The sequence below is a fragment of the Melanerpes formicivorus genome, unplaced genomic scaffold (genome assembly GCF_026170545.1).
Source record: "Melanerpes formicivorus ecotype bairdi unplaced genomic scaffold, bMelFor1.0.p_v2 SCAF_6, whole genome shotgun sequence".
NCBI lineage: Eukaryota > Metazoa > Chordata > Aves > Piciformes > Picidae > Melanerpes > Melanerpes formicivorus.
In genome coordinates this window covers 23,248,036-23,275,561 of record NW_027142358.1, presented here as the reverse complement: position 1 = coordinate 23,275,561, position 27,526 = coordinate 23,248,036, and the positions used below count along the sequence as shown (strand labels likewise).

The 27,526-nt window shown below is 44.6% G+C and overlaps 1 protein-coding gene across 5 annotated transcripts in view; it reads right to left on the bottom strand.

Moving 5' to 3' along the window:
- Positions 1-26,838, bottom strand: part of ARID5B (AT-rich interaction domain 5B) — a 118,966-nt gene extending 92,128 nt beyond the window's left edge. Inside the window, exons 1-3 of one of the 5 annotated variants that reach the window (XM_068140098.1) lie at positions 26,741-26,838; positions 26,261-26,524; positions 13,134-13,359 (exon numbers count right to left, since the gene is read on the bottom strand). In XM_068140098.1, coding sequence (XP_067996199.1) covers positions 13,134-13,359; positions 26,261-26,524; positions 26,741-26,761 — 511 coding nt within the window. In that variant the 5' untranslated portion in view covers positions 26,762-26,838. Of the gene's footprint in view, positions 1-13,133; positions 13,360-26,260; positions 26,561-26,740 lie in introns of those variants that run through there. The other 4 variants (XM_068140099.1, XM_068140101.1, XM_068140096.1 and 1 more) reach the window with 4 other exon arrangements.
- Between the last annotated feature and the right edge of the window lie 688 nt (positions 26,839-27,526).

The window sequence follows — 27,526 nt, the reverse complement described above, 5'->3', positions numbered from 1 at the left end:
CTCATCCCTGCTCCCATTCCAGCTTTGCACCACCTCCCTCAAAGCTGGAGGTCATGGAGGAGTATGGCCTCAGCACTGACCTTCTCACATGTCCCAGGCTAGTCAGAAAGTCTACAGAAAATGGCACTAGCCACTCAAAACCCAAATGGGACGATTATCCCAGAAGCTGTTCCCTGGTGAGGGATATAATAAATGGGTAGACAAAACACAACAACTCACTCTCTTTCTAAGTTTTTCACAAAGGCACAGAGGACCCGATTTTCCTGCTGCTCACACTGCTGCAAGGTTTGCTAGTAAGCATCTCAGCAGCAAGCTTAAACCCATGGTATAACATTGAGTAGTTACCACAAGAAGAACAACTTCCAAGTTCTCCCTGCCAGATCTGGAAGGCTGCCCTAAGGGAAAAGTGGAGTGGGCAGCTGACAAGGCTCAACACCTCTCAAGGGAGCAAGCCCCCTGCCCTTGCTCAAGCTGACCAGTCTACTGAAACACCAGGAGTCTCACCCCCAAAAAACTACAGGATCTAATGTTTGACGCTTTACAATGGCACAAAGACAACATACAAAATACATTCAAGAAACACTGTGGGAAACATGCCAGCATTTTAAGGAATGTTCCCTTTTGGACATGAAGCCTTTTTTAGCCAAACCACTATGATCTTGTTTTAGTGACTCATAGGAACGGATTCTGGATTAAGTTTTAAAAATGGGATATTTTCTCCTCTGCTTCTAGGTTCACCTCAAGACATGCAAATGAAAAAATAGCAGTAAGAATATTAGGCTGGACTTACATTCACCAACAGACACTAAATAGGGATCTACTAAATTTGTAAAGCTTAGCTGAAGCTTCAAATACATAATTCTGAAAATGCAATTCCTCCTGATGTTGGGCAGGGCAAGGATCATAAAACTGTAAAAAGATACTTTGTCCCTAAAGATTGCAAGGAGCTAATCATTAGCCACCCGTTTATATTGTTTACCTTTTTTATTACATTATGCTGGTATTTTCTCTTCACAAAGGACCTACTCCTTAATCCTACCCTATAGGTAACAAAAAAGATCCACTGCCTCTAACCAAAGTGTTTTTAAAGGCATTTGCAGAATTAATAACAAACAAACAAACAAACAAAGTGTACATAAATTTGTGTTTGACTACTGTCAAGCATGCGGAACAGCACACATTTTCTTTGGAATTTTTTTGGTGGTTTTTTTAATACAAATGACAATAAAATATGTACCCAGAAGCAAGCTGAGAGAACTAAATTTAAAATGCATTTTCAGACCACTCTTTCATTTTTTTTCTTTCTAACTTCTTTTTTTTCTGAGGCGAGAGGGGAGGAGGGAGCTTGTACCACTGTTTTGAAGTACTGTAAGTTCTTCTGCCTTTTAACAGAAATATGTAAACAAGGTGTATGACTGTAGGGTAATGTTCTAGTCACAAAGCATTCAAGAGCCAGAGTGAAGCTATTTAAAGAATGGAGTATTCAATTCCTGAGGCCAGATGCTAGTATAAATATGAAACTATGTTCACACTGCAGATTAAATTATTTTTAGTTTCTGCATTTGAACTGCCAAAATTATTTGGGTTGGGTTCTCTCTTTTTTTTTCTTCTTTTTTTTTTTTACTGTACCACAGAACTTATGGAGCCACATTTTTATGTATCTGAGCACAGGATTAAAAACACAAGCACAAAAGGCCTTGTTCAGATATCTCCCCTGTGCAACAAAATTAGATGTGCACAGTGACAAACACTGTGACAAATAAGGGTCATTCAAGGAGTGAGAAAACTAAAAATAAAGATAGAGCCGAAACATTTCAGATTCTAGAAACAGATTTTCATAGTACCTTATCATTTAATTTTCATCCCACAAAGCTTTTAATCTGGAAATACTCAGTGTGAAAGAAAAGTGGAGACTGCGGTTTTAAACTAATTAAAGAGAAAAACATGCATTAAGATTGCACCCTGGGTTTGCCAGGAGAGCTCACACAGATATTGCTAGGAATATCAAATTAAAGTCACTAGTAATTAATTAAAACAAGTAATAACCCCATGACCTTGCCATAGCAAAAACATGAACGAATTCAAGACAGAAAGACAACGAAGTAAACTGTCAGCGATTGAAGAAAATCCAGGCTCGGTGACTGGGTGAGTAGCTGGGTGAGGACACATACTAAAGCCTACAAGTCACCTAAAAGGCTGCCAAGGACCACCCTCATGCTGATGACCAACTCATTGATGTTATTTTTTTGGTACTGTTATTATCTTCTCTTTGCTTCACCCATTGACAAGGATGGAAGGTCCTGGAGGTATCTCAACAAAATGGTTCAACTTCTCTCATCAGTGGGTTAGTCTAACAAGAAGACAGAAGTAAAACAGCATGGAGGGACATTAACCAATCCATAAACTCTTCCCACTGTGAATACCATAGATGCCCTGGAAGGTCTGGATGTTCAGCCAGGAGCATAAACCTGTGAGAAGGGTAAGTGGAAAGACTGTAGTTTGGTTGGTCAAGAGACCTCCTGCAACACTAAGGAATGTGGAATTACTGAGCAGACTTGCTCTGCACCACGCTGAACATGCATATTTTGCTGATGACTTACAAGAAGGATGAGGCCAGTAACACCATACAGCTGGCTGGAGCAAAGACACTAGGAGGGGAAGGGGTCCTGCAGTACTGTGGCTATAATCCATCTAATATTGAGATGTGTGAACCGACACTAAGTACCTGTGGAGACTGTCACTGCCCCAGTTCAGGAAGGCAGGGGACACCAGACTTAATTACAAACAGGTGATGTGGGACATGCTGAAAGCTGAACATGCTCTTGAGTATCATGTCAGGTTCAACCCTGGTTCCTAATTAACTGTTCTTTATCAGGCACAAATCTGGTATCACAACAGCAAAGCCTCCTCTGGGTGGACAGGCTGGCAATCCCAGCTTTCCCTGCTTTTAAAATACATTAGCCTGCACTTTCAAGAAACCTGGGACCAGAACATCTGGGCTTTGGTTGTTTTATTTCTTACTAATAAAAAGTTGAAAAATGATGCAGTTGCAGATAAAACATTCAGGAACACAGCAGCTACCTTGCCATCCTTTACCTGTCTTCCCTTCACTAGCCTCATTCACAGGAGAAGAACAGGACACGGGGGAGCTTGAAGGAGGACAAGAGAGTATTTCCCACCTTTTTGTTAAATTATATTTTTAATTTGTTTTAGGATCCTTGAATTGTACACCACGTAGGGACCTATTCCACTCATCACATGCACACATAACTCCCCTTAGCACTAATGGGAATGACGAATGCATTGTGAGAGGAGAATTGCCCCCTAAAACTGCAGGAGTGTGAACAAGGTTGTAAATATACCTCAAGGTTCTGGTAACATTAGAAACCAGCCTAGTGAATTTCTCATGGTTTATTATGATATCACCAAATCCCCTCTATGTATTTATAGCCTTGTAATTCACAATTATTCTGGGTCCATAAATGTTTTTGGCATCTGAGTGTAGAACTGATACTATTATTTCACGTATTATGGTACTGTCCGCGAATGCTAAATTTATTCCTGCAGAGACTCCTGGAGTTCATTCATCAGATATTTTATGCTACTGTTCTTTTAATGATTCATTTATCCTTGGTAATATTTGTATTCTGAAGTGTGGCGTCTCCAGCCGACAGCACAATGCTCTGCTGAATTATCTTTTTCTTTCACAGCATAACAAAGTAGAGCACAGTCAAATTGAAGATAGCCTTTAGTACACTGTCAGAACAATACTGCTTACCAAGCATATCCAGACACATTTCTCAAACCACATGTAATGCTCTGGCTGCCAACATGCTCATAAAGTCATTAACTGGCATCTTAAAATGAGGGTGTGATACATATATTTAAATGTTTAGGAAAATCAAATGTGTGCTCTTCTAGAAGCTTATTTTGAATTTCAGCTTCTACACACATCAATTATGCAGCAGCGTGCAGATGTAAAAATACACCTTGATTTTCCACAAGCTGCTAAAATACACTCCTGCTAAAATAATACACATTATCTATCACTAACAAAAGCTTCTTTATGGTGTTAATTATTTGTCCTTCACAATGTAACAAAGCAAGACGACCCAAACTGAAGGGTTACAGTGCTAAGGATTCATTTTTACAAGCAAATTATTATTATTTGCAGTAAAAATGAGGAATTTATTTTACATGGTACAAATTTTAGTAAATGAAGTGAATAAAGGTTATGCCACACTGCTCTCCAATACAAACCTACCCAGGGAATTACAAGTCACGCTGTTACATTTTTTAAATACAGGCTTTCTCTGTCACCCACTCCCACAAATTCCAATTTATAACTACACTAGGCTTAACCCCTCCCTTCCCAAACACTTTTGTCTGTCAATGCTCTCATCACACAAGGATCACAATGCCAGCAAAGACAAGCATGAACTAAATTAACCAAAAGGGATTAAGCAGTCAAAATACCGATACCAAGAATCTTAAAACTCAGTTTGGCAAGGGCAAGGATGCCAGAATCACAGTCTTCTCCTGCAATCCCCACAGCCCATCTTGGTGTTCACAAAGGTAACACACAATGCTGTGGGAGATCTCTGGGCTGCCCGCGTTGGGAAGGCAGGTTTGCTACTGCCAATCCCCTTCCTACACTCTTCTCCAACACTATCCTTCTCTTTGTTGCATACTCATCTTCCACCTTCCCTGGCCTGTTCAAGCAAAGCTTCACCTCAGCAAGCTGAGAGCCCATCCCCTCCTGTTGCTGAGGTCCTCACAAATGCTGACATAGCCATTTGCTGGTATTACACCCCACCAGAGATTGCTCCTGTGTGCCTCTGTCCTAGCAAGTGGATTCTGTGAAAAAGAAGAGGGAGAAGCATCAAGTCTCCTCCTTCAGTTTCAGATGCACAAAGATGCTTTCTCTGACAAACTCCCTATAGCACAGGACAAGTCATCCATAAGACAAATATTGTATCTCAGAGAACAAGCCCTAGTCTTGCAACATGGCAGTCAGAATCAGAGTAAGATATTTAGGAAGAGAGAAAATGACAGGCCAGGTACACTGCGGTGTGCCTGTAAACAAAAGGTAAGCCACATTCCTGAGCATGGGAGTAATGAAGAGTCATTCAGAAGAGCAACTTGCAAAGAAGGCACTAAGTAAGTTGAGTCTGTCTGTTCTTCCCCCAGACAGCAACTGACACCCAGGTCTGGCCATGGTGTCAACAGCACACACAGAAGAGCCTGAGCATCTCAGCATGGCAGCCCAAGTCACAAGCCAGAACAACTCATGAGCTGCTATGAAGACAGCATTTCTTTGATTAACGGAGGGCTCAGAGTCAAAGATGACCACAGCACTCCAGGTCCCAGGCTCCAGCAGTGCAGAATTACAGTACAGGAAAGCAGACAGGCAGGAAAAGGAGGATGTTCACAGGGCCCACCCAACTATACCACAATATTATATAGGCTCAGTTTACGGATCTCAGTACTCAGCCAATTTTCAGTTGTCTGCAATGCCGGATAAAGGCATCAATGATCTATGAGGGACCAACAGCTCTAACTAGCAACCATGGCACACAGAGGAGACCAGTCACCACCTTCCTCCACAGCACTGGCAAGGGAAGTACAGGGACACAAAACAATAGACGTCCCAAACTTGGTCCCCCTGGGACCCAGAAACAATATGGGCAGGGACGGAAACTAGAGGGAAGGCTGAGGAGGGAAAACAGCACCCTCTAAACTCAAAGTTAAAAGAGAAAATTAAAAAAGGCAAAAAAAAAATGAAAAAGTTTAAAAAGCAGACATTGAGATACAGTCATATTCAGAGCACAGCAGTGCTGCACCAGGAGGCACACGTTTTCAGTTACTGGAACAAAACCTCATGGTCAGTAAGAATTAAATACAAGATCCAACAGTGACTAGAAGGGAAAAAATCCTGGAGAGCAAACACATGTGGGTTATTACACAGCCTGGCAAGGTCAATCTCGGTGCTAAAAACAGACAAAAACAAAAAAAGCCATCATTTTTAAAGGGACATTGTCCCACACTGGCAGCTTTGACACTGCTTATGAATGGTCCTTATTTTTTTATCTACTCATTTTCTAATTATGTAGGCTACTTCAGTTCCAACCAAAGGCTGCAACAGAACTCTTATTGACGGTGCAAACTGCTGCAACTTCGGCTTTATGAGAACGGGGGGTAGTTCCCTCTAGCTTCACAAAGCAGCAAAATTTAACTCTTCCTCCTCTCACTTTGCAGAAGTGATTCTTTCCCTGAAGTTTCTGAACAGACCAGAACTTTAATTGCAAATGGCTGTGCCTTACACTAACGACAAAGTACTCTGTCATACCAATACATAATTGAAAATGCTGACACAGTGACAACTGCTATCAGCAGAATTCTGATAATCATGTTAGCTTGTTCCTGCTGCAGGAACCAGTGGGGGTGGGGAACAGCCACTGTGATTTAGGGGCTACGAACAGAGAAGCTACGTGGGATTTTGTTTACATTTCTTGGTAGACCTTCCACATTTCAAAGAACAAAATACCCACCTCCTCAATTCCTAGGGGGAATGATACCACCCCCTTTTACAAGAACTCAAAGGTGGGTCAAAGTTTGAGCACCAATCCAAATTTTATCTCTTTGATAAGGCATGCTTGAAGTTTGAGATGCGTGGTGTTAGAACTCCTTTCAAGAGCCACAAACAGATGAGGCGCAACACAATCCAGTGGTGAATGAAAGGCCTCCATAGCCAGTGCTGCATATTAAAATGTTTCTGTCATCCCAATACACTTCCTCTGTAATGAAGTAGGCTGTCTCCAGAGAAAGGAAAAAATTAACAGCACTTAAATCATCCCAGCATTGCTCGGGCAAATATATGGCCTCAGGAAGGACCAGGTGGCTGCAGGCAACCTCCTAAGGACCCCACCAACCTTCTCCCAGGGAGGCTAGGGAGATGCAGAGGAGAGCAGCAGAGGCTCAAGATAGAGGGGCAAGTGAGCAGGGGGAGCCCCAAAATGGTATGGGAGACCAGGTCACTTCCAGGAGAAAACATCATTATTACAGAAGTATTGAGAGTACACCACATCCAACAACAGCATCAACTTCCAGCATTTAAAAGGCAGCCAACAACTGAGGCCAACAAGCCAACAAGTATTAGCTATCTTAAACCAGCTGGTTGACAAATAATAAAATAAACTTCTATCTTGCCCTCTTCATGCAAGGCCAGACAAAATTGTCTGTCTGCTCAGCATCCTGGGTTACTTCCAATCCCAAACATGTTAATGCTAAAGGTAAGTGGTAATTAAACCAAAATATGTACAACAAAGGAAGCCTTCTTGCTCCAAGGCCTCTCTGAAGAGCAAGCCCAAAAGCACAACTTCACAGCCTGCCACTGTTCTTGTTCTGCTGCACAACACCAGCACGTGCTAGAAGCTGCACAAACACAAAAGAAAATGCCAGGCCACAGCCCTTTTTCCCCAAGGCAGACATCCTGCTCTATGGAGAACAGCAGACAAGTCATGCAATATGCTCATCTACAGCAAAAGAACTGTATCAACTGGACTGGTTAAAATGAGTTACAGAGGTCATTCTGACCCACAAGACAAAAACCAGCATACGGTGTACAAGGGCAGAGAGGGGAAAATGGGATAATGGGACAGTTACAGGAGCTTTGTCAAGATCAAAATGGCATTCGGTTAGGGCAGGAAGGCACAAAGAAGAGGCAAAGACTGCAGACAAACAGGGAAGGAAGGGAGGGGAAGAGTTAGAGGCATGACTTAGGCACAAAGTATCCCAAGTAGCTGTACTCTCAATAGCTAACAATTAGTTGGTCAGAAAATTATTGCATCAAGTTAAGCCAGGCGAGCCTGAATTCAGCAGCACATGACAAACAATGAAAAAGGAGAGTCAGCCTCAGTTCAGAAGTCACCACAAGTGTCTGAACACACTACAGATGCAGATTATCAGCTTCGATAATACTATAGTTTGACTACATTATGACTTGATGATCTTCATGTGGAGAAGCCTTGTCTGTTACAAGGCCACTGGCAAGTGAAATTAAAAGTCCCATGCCAGAGCCTGGTGCCCATTGGGGCTGGGCACAAGTGACTGCCTGGGCACTGAGGGGTCAGCACCTTTCTGGAAGATAGTTCATCCTCAGTCTGCTTTTCCTTCCAAAGTCCCTGCAATCTGCTGTGGATCAGTCAATTCATACATCAACACAAGATCTGATGATGAGCCTCAATCTCCTGGATGAAGCTATGCAAATTAGGAAACTGGTAACGAAGAGAAGGAAACGAGAGGGTGAGCCAGTCCTGCAGCATCCAGTCCCTGCCTAGCAAGCAGTATTGGAGGGTTCAAGACATAAGAAGGCAACAACTGCTGGAAAACCACCTATGGACTAGAAAAGGGCAACTGCTAGAACATAAGCCTCAGACAGAAGCAGTACTTGATTTTCCTGGATTTCACAGACAACAAAGATCCAGATTCTATACCCATAAATACATTACTTTGAGGGAAGAAATCAGGACAGGACTGATTGCTTAATTTTATTTGGGTACCCCCTCACTGGATCCAAACAAATAAGCAGTAATTGCAGCAAGCCCGGCTACAGTATAGACCAGAGCTTGCTCAATCCCATTATGAATGCTGCCAGTGCAGGAATTGGAGTGCCCACTGTGTGGCAACCTCAACCATACATTCTGGCATCATAAAGACTCCTAAAAAGTCAAATAAAAAGAACAGCAATGACAGTTTGGGGACCAGACCCAGACCTCTGTCACGACAAACCCATGAACCAGAGGGATGCAGACTGCCCGACTCGGGCAGCAGGTGCTCCCACCTTCCCAGCCTGGCCTGGGGCATTGGGGCCATTTGTTCCTGGGCTAAACCCAGGCAGTGCCACAGCCCAGCCTAACCCAGACCAACAGAGATGGTGAGCACTAAATTCAGTCATTTTCCCCTCAGTCTCTTCTCTCAATTTCAGCTCTGACTCCTCTATCTTTTATTTCTTTTTCTAAAGACACATTTAGAGATGAAACCATTCATAACTGCCTATCCACAGACAGTTTGTGGCAGCATAATTGACAATGAGTCTGCTGCAAAAATGAAAATGCTGTTTTAATAACCTTGGCCTAAAATACATTCTGTTGTATGCCTCAAAGGGTTTCAATAAAAAGTCAACCTGTAGAGACATATTTTCTTGGCTTAAACAACAATCCAAAGCTTATAAATGTAGTCCAACTATAATGACATATTTATAGGCCAATAAAGCTTACACTGCAGCTTTCATACTTCACTTAAAGGAAGTCTGTAAGAAGCAGTGTTATATAAAATAATTTGAATTTTTTTCCAAACTATAGCCTGAGGAATACAAACACACAACTTTGCCATATTTAACTGAGAGTGTTTACACTGCTTAGTCGCTAAAAATTTTGTCAAATGAAATAATTCCTCATCTGGTGACTTCCCACTAGTTTACCAAATAAGGGTGTAGGAGTCCATTTATTACAAAGAAAAATCCCCTGAATAATTCCAAAAACCAAAATAAAACAACTAGCGGCCTTAGTCGTGAATGATTTAATCAGACCAATTCTTCTGGAAAAACAGGTTCTCATGTTCATTATGAATAATACATTCCTGAGCAACTCTATTTTTACACGCTGCATTGTTGTTATTCTTTATTTTTCCTCAACATTTGAGAGAGATATTCAGAAAGCTATAAATAGTCTTAAGACACAAACTGCTAGCGTTCAATATTGACATATTTGTAGAAAGGGACAGAGCGTATGACATAAATATCTCAAGAGGCAGAAAGAAGTAATTCTTAAAAAACATTTTTCAGGCTGAAATCTTGAGGCTCACACACACAAAAAAATGCCGTTCCTGGATCTGTTATTTAATACAGTCCTAAGGAGAAGTTCTGCATAATTCACTAGTGATAAAAGCAATGGTGTTTTACAGAACTAAACCCAGTTTCTGCAGAAAAGAAAGGCAAGAGAGAAGAAAAAGAGAAAAGAAGAAATAAGGAAAAAGAAAGAGAGAGAGAAGGGGGAAAAAAAAAGAGAGGAGAAAGAATGAAAGAGACAGAGCTACCGAATTTGAATTAGGGTCAACTTTCAGTTAGAGGTGCCTGATTTCTCTGGGTTGTGGATTAACCAGAAGTCACATTAGTTTGGGCTAAGCAAGTGCCACCGAGTATATGGCACAGGGTATATGCTGCTCACACAGGGGCCCTGCTCCCAGCAGCAATGTGTTCAATTCAATATGCTTGTGCTGTGCCACTTCTGTGGTTCTGCATCAGCCATGTTTTCATTTCATCCGGGTTATTTCACCCTTCACCGCTCCTGCATAGTGTGAGAAAACTGACTTTCTTCTATAAAGTTTTTTTTTTTTATCTCTCTGGTAGGGATATGATTTTCTATTGCCTTCTACAGCTCAGTTCAAAAACATCTAATAGGAAAAATCTCAGAATCTACTCACTTTTATGGGATTTCTCTGTAATGGAAACATGCTGTTTCATAGGAAAAAAGGGGTCCAGAAGATCACTTTGCTTATCCAGGCTATTTCAACACCTGGTTTAGCAAATTCCTTGTCTACAGCTAGGGTTAAACATGGGCATTACTATAGACTCATGCATTGCCTGCCAAACTAGTACAAGAAGGGCTTTGCTCCCTTCAGATCCAAGTTCTGTCAAAGTAGTCTGCACCATCACAGCTGCCTCACTCTGCCCAGTGAGGAAGCCCTCTGTGAAACATCTCCATCCTGATTAGGACAGGAACTGCACTGTGGTGTTTGAAATGGTGAATGTGCAGCAGATCGCCTCTCCATTTTGAATGATTAGCCTTGCTAATATAGCTGTGCTCATGCTCTCACCAGAGACACCTTTGCATGACAGTGCACTGCACTCCCTCACAGTTTACAACCCCATCCCATTGTGCTGGAGACCTACTGCAAAAGTTATTGCTAATAAATCTTTGATCACTGCAGCTGACCATTGCTCTGTTGGCGTGATGCTGAGTATTGGAAAAGGTCTGTGGGCACATGTCAGAACAGGCAGTAAACCTGCCATTTTGACAGCAGATACACACCAGCAGCTCACATTTCTTTGCCTACAGCTAGGGAGATGACGATTGCCAGAGCGCAATGCCAACTTGACCAACCACTCAGAATGAAAGAAGTAAATCTTCTTCACCTGGTAGGTGTTAAACCTCCATTCCATAGTTAAGCCAAACAGCAGAGCTCATGGGTTGTCTACATGACACAACCAAATAGGTCTGCTTCATAAGCAATGAAGATCATGTTTTTTCTGAGTTTTTCTCAGATCCAGGAAGCAAAATATGCTTAAATTCTTGGGTCTTTCAAATGGTGAATGAATCATCCTAGTACTAGATTTAAGGTACTTCATTGGTTGCCTTTCCAAGGCTAGATCAGTGGTCTGTATCAACGTGCCTACTCAGCTTCTTGAACCTTTGGTTTCAGCCCTGTCAACCAGTCATAATGAAGAAAAATGCAATGATAACCAAACATTAGTCAAAATACTGTTTTTAAGTGGGGAAAAAAAAAGACCCAACAACAAAGCCAGAGCCACCAACTGAAAATGAGCAACATCAGAATGTGGGTTATCAAAATTATACCATATAGTTTGCATTCCACAAGCATTTTCAGTATAACCCCTACTTTCAAAGACTTAACATGCAACTATAAGCTTTAGGCTTAAAGATAATTTTCTTTGGCTCCTAGGGTAGATAATAACAATTTCATAACTTACCACAAGGTGGGTTTTTTTTGTTTGTTAAAAACAAAACCAACAAAACATTAACACACAAAAGTTCTTCTGACACAACAAACAAATGCAAATAAACGTACTGCATAAAGTAGATGCCAGGGCAATAGCAGAGACAATTACTGCATGTAATTATGAACCAGGAGAAACCACTCAGAAGAGTAAAAGAAAAGAGAAAGAAATGCATGGGTTGTTTTTTTCCTGGAGAAGTAATGAAAAATAAGACCTTCCCATCATACTTTAATCTTGCAACCTATGTATCTAATGGTGAAATATGAGATTGACAAAATCACTGCACCATTTGATAAGATCAGAAAAACAAGATGCAGAAGATAAATCCAAGACAGATCTTCAATTTAGTGTAACTTGGTTTTGATGCCAACATAGTAACGTCATTATAAAACTGATCTTGGCCCTGCATCTCCTATTTACATATGTGAGAAAGCATTTCCTCACATGCATCAGCTTCACCTTTTAAGTTCTTTACTTTCCACCCATTATGGCCTAAACTTGATGCTCTTTGAAGTTGAGACATTTGTTAAAAGTTTGGTACAACAGAGAAACATCCCTCTGACAGTTATCACACATCCAAGGTCCTAACACCACAAATGGGCATATATACCAACAGGAGATCCACTGCCCCTTGGGCTCCACCACAGACTTTGGATGTGTCAACCACAGACTTTGGATGTGTCACTGTCTGATCATCAAAGCCACCTGAGAGCAGAGCTACCATCTCCCTCCCTAGAAACAGACAGGGCTAGAAACCAGAGGTCTGTCTTGAGAGAACAGTGGCATGCTTGCAGAAGCCTATGCTAGGAGCTTGCATAATGGAAGAGTACAGCAAGCTATGGAAGGAACATCTCCCTTCTGAACAAAGGTGATTACATGGAGACAAGACAAGCTCCAGAAGGAGGGGATAACCGTGCACTTCCATAAGATGGGACATCAGAAAAGCTATAACTCTCCCATACCTGTCAAAGGAAGCCTTAGGAAGATGCATCAGGCTCCTCTCCCCACAACACGCAGCTCTGACCCCATCTGGCCTGAAGAGCCCCAGGGAGGGCCCTTAACACTTACTTGTGCATGCATCTTCAGGGTTGGAGCCTTAGTGCTCAGGGCCATGCCTACAGAGCAGACATGTATCACAGACCTATCCCATAGTAATCTTTGAAGAAGCCTGAAATGAGCTCGCCACCACTGAGCTCAGGTACTTCATCACCACACCTCTGCCCAAAGCAAAGCACAGACATACCTTGGTGACATCTTGGCAGGACTGGGCTCATCCATCTTTGAAAGATGCTCACCCACAGGCCCCTCCCCAAAGAAGAAAGTAAGGGATACTCACCAAGGTCAGCTTTTTCCTTCAGGATGTCTTTGAAGTTCAAGCCACTGTTGAGTGTGGATTGCCTGTATCTCATTAAAGCCTCCTTCTGCCCATTTTTCCCTACATCCATCAGCTTGACTGGCTCAGCCCGGAAACCACACTTCCACTTGGAGAAATCGGACTGTGCCCATCTTGCCAAGTCCTCAAGCTTCACAGTAACTTTCTCTGAAACAGCAATAACTTCATCCTGCAAGAAGAATGAGAATACGACACGTCATGTGGGGCTCCATGACAACTGATAAGCCCCTAATGCCACCCGCCTCAGGAAAGTCTACCTTGGTGTCAGCAGTTAGAATAGCCAGTACTAAATTTGTTCCTCCTGCCACCTAATATTAGTTGTTTATTCAAAGCAAATATATATGATCTAAAGACAATTTCTAGGACCAGGGCAATGATCCTAAAAGGCATCTGAAATGCAGGTTGCCAAATCACATTCTGTATAACCCAAAGCCTTGAGGGAAAATTTGTCTTTTAGGTGCAATTAGCTACAAATGTAAAAATTCATGTCTGGATGACTAATGGTTATAGCTAGACCTGAAATAAATGGACTAAGTAAATCTCAGATTCTTGGAACTCTGACTCACCAGAAAATTCCTGTGTTTATGGTACATTTTCCCTTGGCTTATATACAAATATTGAATTTAACTTTTGTCCTAAAAATTAAATAAAACTGTGATGTAATCCCAAAAGCAATACTACATAAATGTTACATGCTTCCCACCAAAAGAACTTGCACGTTCTCATGTTTCTTAAAACCTTTTTCAAGATCAGCACTGTAATTTTTTTTTCCCCCTTCTTAAACACACGTTCTAAGAAAAGCACTTAAACTTAGTTTAGCCTCCAGAATATATACTCGAATTAAACAGCTCTAATTGCTGAATTTTATCCTTCCAGGAAACAATCAACTCCTCTCAGTCATGATGAATAAGCAGAATGTTTTATAGCTGACTCCAGTGGGCAAGGGCTCAAGAAAGCCTCTAAAAAAATAAACAAACAAACACACACACACATATACGGCAAGATACTCCTCCGGATTTTTTTACTTAAAACAGCAGAAATAATTTATGCTGTAACGAGAGCTGGCTGCGCACCACACCTTGCACACCACACATTTCTAGCACTAAGGAAGGTTACAGCTTCTTGAAATAAATAAACCAGAATCTGGTTTTTCCATCAAATAAATACAAGTATTTGCAAAGGGGAGAGAAATTCCTTGAGTTATTAAACAAAGAGAAAAGCATGATTGATTCTCTGTGTGTGTTGTTGGTTTTTTTCCACTGAACATTCCTCAGGAAATAAAATACTGCTTAACAGCAGGGAAAAAAAAAAGTGCATTATTTTGATAAGCTACACACAATACAAAACCTGAAGTATCTCTAGTGGAAAACAGCTTATATAATACAAAATTGTTTTATAAGCAGCACCTTCATTACATTTAGTGCAATAGCAAATATTTGCTCAGAAATGAACGACATGCTTATATGTTAAGTAAGCTCGCAATAAAATCTTCCTTTATCACTGCACAGCATAAGAGCTTCCACCAAACAACAAACAATAGCAGTGATGTTTTAAATCTCTGTTTATGACAAATGTCAATACTTTGTAAACGGGCACTGGGTACTGCAAAGTGCAATTTCAATGGATAGTTTCACCCAATTTCATTACACCATCCACTTGAAATAAAAAAGCTGCAGTTGCTATGCATTTTATAGCTATTGCATGGTGATTATTAAATGTTAGGGTAGAAAAAAAGAAAAAACATATATATAAATATCAGCCTGCCTGCAAACAGTCTCAGCAATTTCTGGATGAAGTCCTCTTTCAGGATATTGAATACCAGCACCAGCTACTACACAATTTCTAGTATTTGACACTAGAGAAATCTATTTAGCAGCAGTTTAAAAAAAAACCCTGACTTGGAGATCAGACGTGGTTTTGGTTAAAATATTCTTTTCCAAATAGCTCTCATGATCAAATGATTATGATTTCAATTACTAGTTTCTTCATATCCTTTCCAAGAACTGGTATGACTAATTTTGGCTGGTATACAAAGTAAGCTGCACAGACAATTTATTAACCAAAAGAAAAGTACAATCACTATTACATCATCAATGAATAAACTTGTTTTTGAGAATACAACCTTCACATGCACGCACATGATGTGTACACAGGGAAAAAAAAAGGGGGGGGGAAGAAAAAAACAACACGAAAAGAAACTCTACTGTAACAAGGGTGAAGCAATGCCAGAGCACTTATTGGCTCTGCCTAGGCCACCATGAACAGGGAACCAGATAGGCACGAGCACAGGAAAGGGGGCTTCAGGGGGCAGGAGAGAGCACAGCACACCCACGTGCTTCGTGTGGCAATGGCATGGCCATGGCCATGAAAACACATGGTGTTCAGCATCCCAACACTGACATGAGGGGCCAGAAGACCCTGCAGAAAGACTATCATGCACTTGCCTCAGCCTTTTGAAAAATGGCGCTAGGACTCTGCACACAGCTGCTGCAAAAGGGTACCCAGAATGGCACCAGAGAGTGCTTGAGCACGCAAGTGGAGTGCATGAACACAAAATATAAAAGCAATTGAGCCTGTCACCTGTCTTGTGACAGACGTTACAGGCTGAAACCACCCTGTGCAGGCAGTGCTAAGTCATGCCCCCTTCGTGGTCTGCCTTGTCACCTCTGCAGCAGCCATGTCCCTGAGGGTGTTGGCCTGGTCTCAAATTGGCTGGGATTGCTTGAGGAGGGCACCTGACCACAGGCCTCCTGCTCATGGTTGCTAGGCTGGTCCCTGTCACATCACTAAACAGTGGCAGCACCCACTTCACGGCTGCTGGGCCAAGAGCATCTATCCTGCACCTGCTCTAACTGCTGCTCCACTGCTGTCAACTCCTCCAAAAGCCAGAGCTGTTCCTAACATTAAAAACACCACTGTGGGGCTTTGGGGTCACCCTGAAAGAGGTGGGACAAGGTCAGGCTTGGCCTGCAGAGATGATGGCCATTGGATGTGCCCCTCATGAGGAAGGTTGGGTATCACCACCTCTCCAGCACCCAGCAGTGTTTCCGTATTTCAGTATTTCCGTATTTCAGTATTCCTAAGGTTGGACGAGACCTCAAAGATCATCGAGTCCAACCTGTCACCACAGACCTCATGTTCAGCCATCCTTCACACCTGTACTGCCTTGAGCCCTCCCCTTGTACCACTAGTGATCGCCATGACTGCTCTTGATGGTTTTGAGTCCAATTCAAAGATAATCAGCCATGTTCTCCCCAACTCCCCGCACACCATCCTCCTCCAAGTGCCATTGCTAATGCCAATCTCATCAGCTAGGGACTGTGTACCCCGAACGTTCACCCTGACTTCAACGTGTCCTTTCTGAACAGTCTGAGCCATGGGCAGCTTCCACAGAGACCCTCTTCCCCACACTGTGGCAGTGTGCTAACACAAGAGGTCATCTGCCCCAATGTGACCCAAACGGAGGTCACAAGACTATTTCATCAGCTCTGGGATTTTGATGTGCTTTGCCAAGCTTTCACACATCTTCTTAAGCAACTTTTCTAAAGTTCTCAGACCCAAACTATGAGTTGTGGGGCTTTTTTAATTAGTTTTTCTGGAGCAGCAGGTTATAAAAGGGTCTCTCTCCTTTTTTGTTAAGCAAAAATGTCTTGCAGCCCTCTGTTGCTACGAAAGTTGCTTTGGGCCCTGCAGGGCTTTGCCAGCCAGGTGAGCCCACATAGCCATTCAGCATCAACTGCTGCGCACCTACTGCCACAGCCCTTCTGGAGAAATCCTTTCAGCGAGACGGCAAAGGAATACAGATGTTGAATAAATAAAACACAGGTACATGGTGACACATGACTAACAAACTTTCAGAAGATTAAAGAAAACTGCTGTATAACCTTCATGTCATTCATAATTATATCTGTGTAAACATGAAAAACCACCCACGTCACATACAGTGCATATACATATCTACACAAAAATCAACTCATCGTGTATTAGCTGTGATCTGAAGTGATATGTTTATGAGGTATCCATTGCATAGTTAAATCTTTAATTGCAGGTTTTTTCCTACTACAGGAAGATGAGGTTTGAAGGAGGAAAGAGCCAGCAGATTTCAGCTCCATTCAGGAATGAGATTTATTTTGGATGGGCCTTTTTGGATGCTGACCGACCAATGGCAACGATTTTCTCAGCCACAAAGTTGTCTAAATCTCGAAATAAGCACTGTCTATAAAAAGAGGCAGCTTTTCTTCTGTTTCTATAAAAGTGGGTATCTAGTCAGCCTATAATTTAATGCCTCTTACAAGACTCCTAAAGAAAGTATAACTTCACCTATGGGGAGAAGATTCAGAAAGCTGGTGATACAAACCATCCTCACCCCTGTTATATTTTTAAGAGTGTATTTGATTTGCATATTCAGAGAAGTCATCCAGGGAGAACGGGACAGTATCTCCTCGAGAGCCATTATGCTTAAATATTATGTCACTGTTGTCTAAGCAACCATCATAGCCTTCCAAAAGCACAGAATGCTATATTGCCTGACTCAGCAGATGGTTGAAATACTTACAATCAAGGAAAGCGGTCAGGTAGTTATAATAGTTTAAAGCAGATAATTATTTTTTTAGAAGAAATATTAACTCTTACAAGGCAGAGAGTCACATGGCAGCACTTGGAGGTTGTACATCTTGATTGCATGTGTGCATACAGTACGTCACAACTCCTCACTCATTGCCAGTAACTAGGAAGGATTTATATTTTAAAGATGTCCAGGCAGCCTTAAAAGAATTACGGCGACTGAGATAGCTCAAAATTTTGACATCCTGTGACTGTTTTCACTCCAGTGCTTCCAGAGGTCATTTAAGGAATTCTGGAGGGCACGAGTGAGTTGAACACCTGCTTGGCTGTCTCCTAACATCAAATACATGGCCTAGAGAGAAACAGGAGACACAGTGTAAAAACTCTTGCTGATAATTACAGGAGACACTGCTTGCCATTTATCTGATCAGTGTGATTTGCATTAAAAAACATTACAAAACATCTTCAAGCCTTTTTACTGAAACCTTCAGCACGGTCGATAGCTGGGGATGCCTATTATACAACCTAGCACACTGCTGATGAAAACATTCATCCAGGGGAGCAAAAAATACTGTGCAACTCTTGTGGACTGCATTCACCAAGGATAACAGCACTGCATATTTCATTTGAGCATAAAGGCCTCTATTACTCTGGGCTTTTTTTACATTCTCTGTGTTTTTTATTTTTTATGATATAGATGAAAAGAACCTTCCCATACTTTGCACAGTAACAATGCCATTCTCACCCCAGGAATCTGCTTCTCTGCTCTAGATCCCTTTGAGGCACAGAAGGTTGTGCTGTGGAGGCAGAGAAAGGAAGGAGGGAACTTATTTCTAATAAACACCTCTTCTGTAGCAATGCATTTACCTGAGTGTTTGAGCAAAGCGTTGTCACCCATACTTCATAGCACTGTCAAACTAAACCAACCTGTTAGTAGAATCTACAGTTATAAGATCTTCTCTGCCATACAGATGCTACCAATGCTTTAGGACACTGGTGGAAACCAAGTAATCTCAATTCATCCCTAACTCGCTTGGCAGAAGCCACTCAGGAACCTGAACCCAAATCTTCCGACTCATTTCCTACAAAGCAGCACTTCGATTCAAGCTTTCTTCCAAGGACCTTATTTAGCTCTAACGGGGCAATGAAAGTTTGCACAGGACTGCTTTGCTCCCAGAGACTTCCTCTACTGTAAGAAGGTCCTGTCTCCCTTCCACCTGCTGTAGGCTGGAAGTACACAAGGGTTTTTAAAACTGCAGGATCGCAGATCAGCTAAAACACTGTCACCAACGGACAGGAAAGCTTCGCAAAACACTTCAGCACTTGGCACAAGCAGGGGCAGCTTTTCACAGTATCACAGTATCACCAAGGTTGGAAGAGACCTCAAAGATCATCATGTCCAACCTTTCCAACTCCTTTCCCTGCCCTGATTGCCCCGTTTTGTGCCATCTCCTCAGGAATCCCCTAGCTCAAGACAGACAGCAGCGTCCTGAAGGATGCATGGAGCAGAACTGTCTGCTGGGTTTGAGTCTGTGACATTCCCCACAGACGCCAGTCTGGCAAGGACCTGCAAAGACCCCTGCTCTCCACCCATGAACTTTTGAGGAGAATGGAAACACAAGCAGCTTACGAGCTCACCTGGCACACAGGAGAATTTGGAAGAGGCCAAAGCAGAACCTTTCATCTGGTAATCCTTTGCTAATTACTTTAAAGGGCTATAACGATCTTGTTAAATTCAGGTGACAGGTATTTCCCTAGTCTAAGCACAGCCACACAGAGCTGTCTGAAACTCTACATCCCAACATATCCATGCCGTCTGCCAGGGTCCAAAACCCTAAAGAAGAGGCTAAGATAAAGGACACAGGTGAAGCACGTGAAGTCCTATGGTATTCTCTTTCCCTTGTATTAGCAAGCAGCTTTTTCTGCATGACTCAGTATTTTCCAAAGTGAGACAAGCAAAATGTCCTAGGGCAAGACAGCACTGTGTCTTTGTAGGATGCTCTGTTGGATTCTGGTACATCTGGGCCACAACTTGGGTGGAGATGGAGCACACAGAGGGATGGCTGTGGGCAGCTAGACTCGGCATTTCTACTGTGATGCTCCTCCTTTATTTCTAGGGTGATTTTTATTCCCTCTTCCCAATCCTGAGCAGGGGTTCAAATTGAATTTGTATCTGTCACTGCAGATAGAAGTTCTGACCAAAGAGAAAATAGGCTTCAGTCAAAATGTTTTCCCGTCAGATAGCTCACAGATCTCAAAGAGCTGTTTTAGTTTAGGCAAGTTGACAAGCAATTCATTCCTAATTTTGCCTACTACAGTTACAGTACAGAAAGCTTTCCTCGTAGATTACATAATTATATTTTTCTTAACAAGGACTACATTGCATTAGCAGGTTTAAATTATGCAAGCTTATTCTTTTGTCTTTTGTTATATTGTGTTCTATTGTGCTGGTAAAACAATATGTGCTTTAATTAGCAAATATCTGTAAATAATTTACTTGCTTTTCATACAGCAGAACAATGGAGCCAATTTTCACATACATCCACTGAGCATGTCTAGGGGGTTTCTCGCCAGAACCTTCCATTGTTCAGTATCTGTATCAATCTGCCCATCATTAGCAGCTAATGCTCAACAACCAGGAAGACATTAAAGTTTTGGCCCCCAGGAGCAGCCCAAAGCCCCCCAAACCCGAGGCTGTGTTTTGCAAAGAAAGATTAAAATATCCAGAAAATGAAAACAAACTCTTTTTATTATCTATAACCCTGGCACCTTCACACAGAAACATGGACGTCTGCCAAGCATTAAGGTCACTGGATTAATGCCATAAAATGCCGATGTTCATCTGACCTTCTGACTGCATTTTAGCTACAAAATAAAAAGCTCAACTTGATATGACACTGTGAATCATGCAAGCGTCTAGGCTCTGCAGGGTTAAAGCTGGGTGTGAACCCACACTGCACATGCACAAACACACACACAAAGAAAAAAAAAGCTCTTAAATCAAGAGTGGATGACTGTTCAGAGACTTAAGGCATTGTTATTTTGAATGCGAATGAAAGGGCCAGAACAAGCATTGCAAGAATATTTCAATTATGTTTTTCCCAGAACTACATCTCTGAGCAACTAATGCAAATATTGCTCCCCTAGCAGGAGAACTTCCCGAATAAAAGCCTAGAAGAACTTGAATCAGAACATACTTTCTATATCATTCGCATATTGTTTGAATATTATTAAAAATGCAAAATCTATGTATGCGTTACTCTCCTGAGCAATACAGTAATTATGATTAAGGGACAAGCAGCACAAAAAGAGCCAATTTATCTTACTTGTGCTTAGGAATACTATTGTGTAACTAAGCAACTAAAGACAAAATATAGTCTAATTAATTCACTCCTATGCTTATTTAAAAGACACAATTAGAACATTTTTATTTTCCAGCCTGCACAGTATCTCAACATGCTTGAGGGTGTACCATGTGAGGCCTATTATTCTCCAAAGACAAGAGTTTAATGTTTAGTGCCACTGATCAGACTGGGAACAGCAACTCTGGAGAGCAGTGGGTGTATTTTACAGTCTGAATGCACTGGGAAGCAGCAGGGGAGAAAAAAAAAATAAATTAAAACAAAATTTAAGATGAATCTGCCTTAAGTGACCAGATATGCTAGATTGCTGGCTAATGGCTAGCAACATGTGGCTTGTCTGAGTAATATCATTGTCCTCTCTTTCCTTTGCCAGCATATGCTACTGGTGGCAAGAGATAAAAATATACAGAGTGGATATGCAATTATCAAAACCATGATATTTTATGACAAATGCCATTCCTCTAACACTGCTATTACAGTGTGCCTGATTTCCAAAGCTGAATTAATTTGAGCAAGTGTACGTTGGAGATTGATGCTATTAACATGATTTTTAAAGCACCCTTTAATAATCATAATCTGCATGTTTGAAACGTGTTGTCATTGCCAGTGTTGACAGATACGAGCATAAGGCACACACCGTGGAGACTAAACCAGGGCTGTTCTCATTTCCAGTACAACTGCACAGATTCTTACGTCTCTCAAGAAAAAAAAATCACTTTGCAGAGTGAGGAGCACATTTTTCAAGGTAGGGGTGGTAATAAGCACCAGCAGTGTAAGGCACCATGCTTGGGCCAGCCTACTCTACCTTTACACACTGGGGTAGGACCCCACACATAGACAGCCCCTCGGAAACAAATTAAACTTTCGAGGGAGGCTGTGAGCATCTGTCCTGAAAGAAAGAGAAAATAAGCACACTGCCTCCCTTAACTTTCTGGAAGAATCTCTTCTGCAGTTACAAATGACATACATTTATGGAGAGACTTTTTTTCCTTTCCCTCAATTAGTCTGAAAATGCAAAATACTGCTAGAGAAATAATTACAGGAAACTAGCTCTCTCCTCTCCTCTGTATGAGCAACGCTTACTCATGTAAATTACTTGCATGAGTAAGGATTATTTGCAAGGCGAAAAGCATTGCATCAGATGCCCAGTTTGAGAGAAGAGATGAAATCAACATGAGTTCGTAGTAAACTTAGCTGCTGATGAATGAACCAAAGGCAGATCCCCACTGACAGTCCAGCCTCAGCAGAAGCAGTGCTCACCACGAGGCAGGGCAATGCAGGGATGTCATACCACGCAAAATGAATTAGCTACTTGTTTGGGTTTTCAGGAATTGTACACATTACACCAAATACCATCCCTGGAATTAATGAGCAACAGCCTTGATATATATCTTTAAGGCCACTCTAATTAATGCCAACACCTTTAAAACCATGAAAATACAAAGCACTAACAAGCATTTTGCTTTAGAGCTGCTTCTGCGAAGGTCAGCCATTCCATAGCCCCACATCACCCCTTGGAGCAGAGAGCAATAAATGAGCTGGAGGAAGGTTTGGCCAGGACCCCCATGAGCTGCAGGATTCAGGGATTGAGCCCACCTCATGCTCCCAGATTGCCAAAGGTCTAGGGCATGGGGCAGGGGCTTTCTGCCAGCAGATAACTGGCAACTACTTCTCACAATCAGGTGCTGGAAAAGCTGGGGACTGCTTTTCACAGATGCCCCATGAAGCACAGCCTCACAGCCACTCAATCTGGACCTTTGTAGACCCACAAAGCATCCTCCTCCAAGCCCTGCATGAGGTGCCCGCTGTCATGGAGGTCTTCCCATCCTGTGCAGGAGGTGACACAGGGAAACGCAGTGGTCCATGAGCAGCTGAGAAGCCTGGGGCAATGCAGTGTCTTCCTTGGTGGTGGCCCTTCCAAGAATGGAGGGCAGCCACTTTTTCCCCCTGGAGGGAATGGGGTGAAATCTGCTCCCACTCTGACCAGTGCTTCACCTGCTGCACTATTTGGGTTCAGTGGTAATCTTAGAGGCAGTTCCTGAGCTTTAGAAGCAGCAGTGAAGTTTTCAGTGGAGTAGAGCAAAACTCTTCTAGCTTGCCTAACAGCATCCCCAATGGTAACACTGCTCCCACAAAAAGGCCTCCACTGCTCCTGTCTAGCAAGACCCCTGGCTCATGCATGATGCTGGAGCTGCTCCCAACCTTTCCATGGACGTCACTCTGGGATGCAATGAGCACTGGTGCCAGGAGAGCTCATACCTGCAGTGTGTGACCCATCCTATGTTTGCCATCCACTGAGGCTCTCCAGGAAGCAATCTCCAGCTGCCTTCTTGTGGCATATTGGGGGTTAGAAGAAAGCTTCTCTGCTGTGCTTAGGGGGCTGCTGAGCCTTGGGCAGGAGGGAGGGGTACCCTGGTGGAACCTGGACTTGAACACTTTGCTGCATCTGGGCATCAGCATATGGAAACATGAAATTTTAGCAGCAGTCTAAATCTGGATGATGAATTCAGCTAGCTATAAAAAGACTTATATTTACACTTATCTCTGATTAGCTCAAACATTTGGCAATCAGATAAAATACGCCATCAGAAATTTCTGACTAATAAAAGCCTTACATACCTCCTTGCTTCTCATCTTCTCCCAGCCACTAGCTGAATATTGTCATAGTGTCAATACTGCTCTACAGAAAACAAGCAGCAAGCTGCTTCTGTTAATCATGCCGCTAGCATAGGTAGGTGCCAGCAACCATGCCTATATCTCTGGTGGGCTCAGTCACAATCCTGAGATTCCCTGACTCGCGCCCCTCACCAACAACATCACTGACAGTGAGCACCCCCATCACCCTTTGCCTTTAACACAGCAGGTCTGCAATACACATTTTAGGCACCATCTCACTTCACACACACATACACCCCCCACCCTCTGAATGTATGACAAGGTGGTTTAGCCTCTCCGCAGTCCCATACCACTAGGGGTATTTACCTGATGGCTATAAGACACCTCTGACTTGAGAACTGCACCTTGTCCCACAGAAGGAGTGTAGTTTGGAGTTAGGAAGCCTTGTGACCCCAGAGGTGGCCCTGCCACTGCTTTTGGGACAGGTGCGGATATCACTTACTCAATGAACTACAACAGGAGGTGATCAGGTGAAACAGCTGCCCCACACACCGATGAAGCTGGTGACCCCCACCCAGACAGCCCTTCATGAAGCACCAGACAGCACCCAGCCCTTTGTCTCTCAGCTGCTGGTACGTCCCTGAGCACAATACAGATTGCTCCAAACTATTAAAAATCGATAATAAAAAATCATTCCGATGTCTATAAACAAGTTAATGGAGTAAGAGAAAACAAAGTACATTTCTTAATGGGAGTGTTATGTTGCCCTCTCTAGGCCCTGGCTCTCAGTGCCGGTTTCTGTAGGCTCCCTGCCAGAGAAGTATCACTCAGAGCCGTTGCTGTTGCTGCTGCTGCTGCTACTCTGCTAATGAATGACTAACTTAGGCCAGAGGGGAAATGACATCACCGGGGTGTAAAACACAACTGCATTAGGAAACTTTTTACCTGCTTTACATTTGTCATAATTATTCTACACAATACAGCCAGCATTTGCATAATTTCAAGGCGTGCCATTATCTTAATTGAAAATTGTTTTCATATGGTTGAATAATGCAGAATGACATCAGTTAAAGCCCCAATGAAATGCACAAGTATAATCACACGGCTAATTACTAGCGGTGTTTGCATGTAAAAATAAATAAAATTGTGCATATTATTAGGAAGGTGCATGCAGCTGAGAACTCTCCTACTAGAGCAGTGCTTTACTCGTAATGGTAGGATTAATTTTCTCTGATGTTCCTACCACAGTAACATGAGCTGATCATTAAGGCGTATTAAAATGATTTGTGTCCCTTTCCCCACCCCCTCCCTTCCAAATATCTTCCATTTTACACACACGCACACACACGAGACACACAGCAGCATAGTTTTAAATAGTCACCACGGGCAATTTCAGAGCATCCATTGCTCACTGTCATCTCCCTGATTCTTAGGAAAAGGCTCCCTTATCTCGGCGGCACGCACAGAAAATTAAAGGGAAGAGGTGCCAGCGAGCGGAGGTGCCTCTGAAATGCATTTGGACTGCGTATGCATGTATACGGGCACACGGCTACGTGGGCACCTACAGCCAGCCACGCGTGCTCCCGACAACAGCTCCTGCGGGCATCAGACCCTTACTGTACCCACGCCCTGCCAGCATCTCCAGCAGAAGTTCCCCAAATACATCTCGTACCCCTCCTGCCTGGCTTCAAGCCCCTCTCGCGGTCCATCTCCGCAGCTCTTCCTGGGTACCTCATCCCTCCCCCTCCCCACACCACGGACCCTGCTGAATCAATACATTAGAAAAGCAAATAACGGGAAGGAGCGGAGACGGGGCGGGGGACGCGGCTCGGGGCGGGGATGCGGCGGGGGGCGCACCCTGAACAGCCCCATGCCGGCGGTGTGGAGCAGGCGCGGGGCCGCGGTGGGTGCCGACGCTGGATACCGGCGGTGGGTGCCGGTGCGCAGCGTGTCCGCGCCGCCGACCCGGCGGCTCCCAAATACGCCCAGGCATATCTGCAAGTTATTTGAATGTATTATTCCCGTACCTGTCATTTATCACTTTATTCAACACGTCCCTGCCAGCTCTATAGCTTTTGATCTCCCTCAGCCTCCATTTCGTAATTTCCGCCCTCTTAAACATATCGAATACTAAAAAAAAAGCCCCGAACAATATCGACCCCCTCCATGTGTTTTGTTGGGATTTTTTTAACTCTTTTTGTGTGTTTTGGGAATTTTTTTGTTGACGAAGCAGGAGATGGGCAGGGCGAGCCCCGCACACACTCTGCTGCCAGTCGGGCCCGGGGCGCCCGTACCCCGACACCATCCGCCCTCCCAAGTTCCTGGGCAGCGCGCACTGGAGCGCCCCGACGGCGCGGCCCCTCCGCGCTGCCCCGCCACGCACAGCAGGAGGGGGACGCGGGGAGGAGGAGTGGGGGTAGTACCGGGAGGGGGGGTAGCTGAACCCGGACATGCAGGTGGGGATGAGCGCGGGGGGAGGGGGGGGGTAAGGGGGGGGACGCGGAGGTGGGGTGCCGGCGCTGCGTTTACCACCTCGCCATGGTCACTGGTCCTGCCCTGGGGGGTGTCCTCGGGGAGAAAATAAAGTTTGGCGCTGGAGAGAAGTTGCCGGCTGGTGCGCTCTTCCCAGAGCAGCTGAAGCTCCGCGATGCAGGCGGGCTCCTCCGCACGGCACCGCACGAAGAAGAAGTCGCCGAGGGAGAGGACCCGCGCCCGGCCGCCGCCGCGGTGCTGGAAGCGGAACGCCCTGTAGAAGACGTAGGGGCCGTGCGAGCCGCACGGGGCGCCGACCCACTGCGGGGAACAACAACACGGCAGCGGCATCAGCGCCGGCTCCGCGCCGCGCCGCGCAGCGCCGCGCAGGAGGAGGGAGGGCGGGCGGAGGGCGGGCAGGAGGGAGCGGAGGGCGGGAGGGGGGGAGGTGTGTGCGGCGGGGAGGGGAGGGGGCGCGCAGCGGCGCGGAGGCTCCGCGGCGGCGGGGCGGGGCGCGGGCGCGGGGCGGCGCGGTACCTGCAGTGCGCTGCGCTCCATCGCGGCTCCGGCGCGATTGAACTCAACATTCTCCCAAACTTGTTGGCGTGAATGGAGCTCGGCAGGTCCTGGCAGGGAAAAGCCAGCCCCGCCGCCTGCCGACCCCCGCCGCCGCCGCCACCGCGCCGCCCTGCCGCCGCCACCGCCCCCCGGCCCCACCGCGCCGGCGACGCCCCCGCTGCCGTCCGCCCCCTACTCGACCCCCTCGCCGACGCCCCGCCGCGCCCCGCCGACGCCGCTGCCCGACGCCGGCCGGCCCCTAGACGCCCGACCCGGACCGGCAAAAATGCCGCGGGCTGGCAGCGCGCCTCAGGTGGATGGCGAGAGGGCGGCGGAACGGCGGCTGAGTTTCCCGCGGCGCCCAGCGATTTTTGGGTCCCAAAAAGGCTTGCGGGCTCGCTGCGGATCTGACAGGACCTGCCTGTATATGTCTAATATAAAGACCATTTCCTGCGGCGCGAGGGGCGCTGCTCGTCCCCGCGCGCGCCCGGCGGGGCCGCCGCGCTCCCACCGCTGCGCCCTGCGCGGAGCGGTGCGGAGGGACGCGGGGCTGTCCGCATGTACGCCCCCCCCCCCACGACCAGCGGGCCCAGCCGATCGCCCCGGCGGCTCTGTGAGGGCGACCGACTCGCCCTTCATTTATTTATCTATCGTTTTTGCCCGGGAACGGAGAAAAGTGGGTTATCGATTATATAAACACATCAATATTCATGCGCCGCCGCGCTGCGCGGGGAGACGCGGCTCGGCCAGGAAAAAACGAGCCAG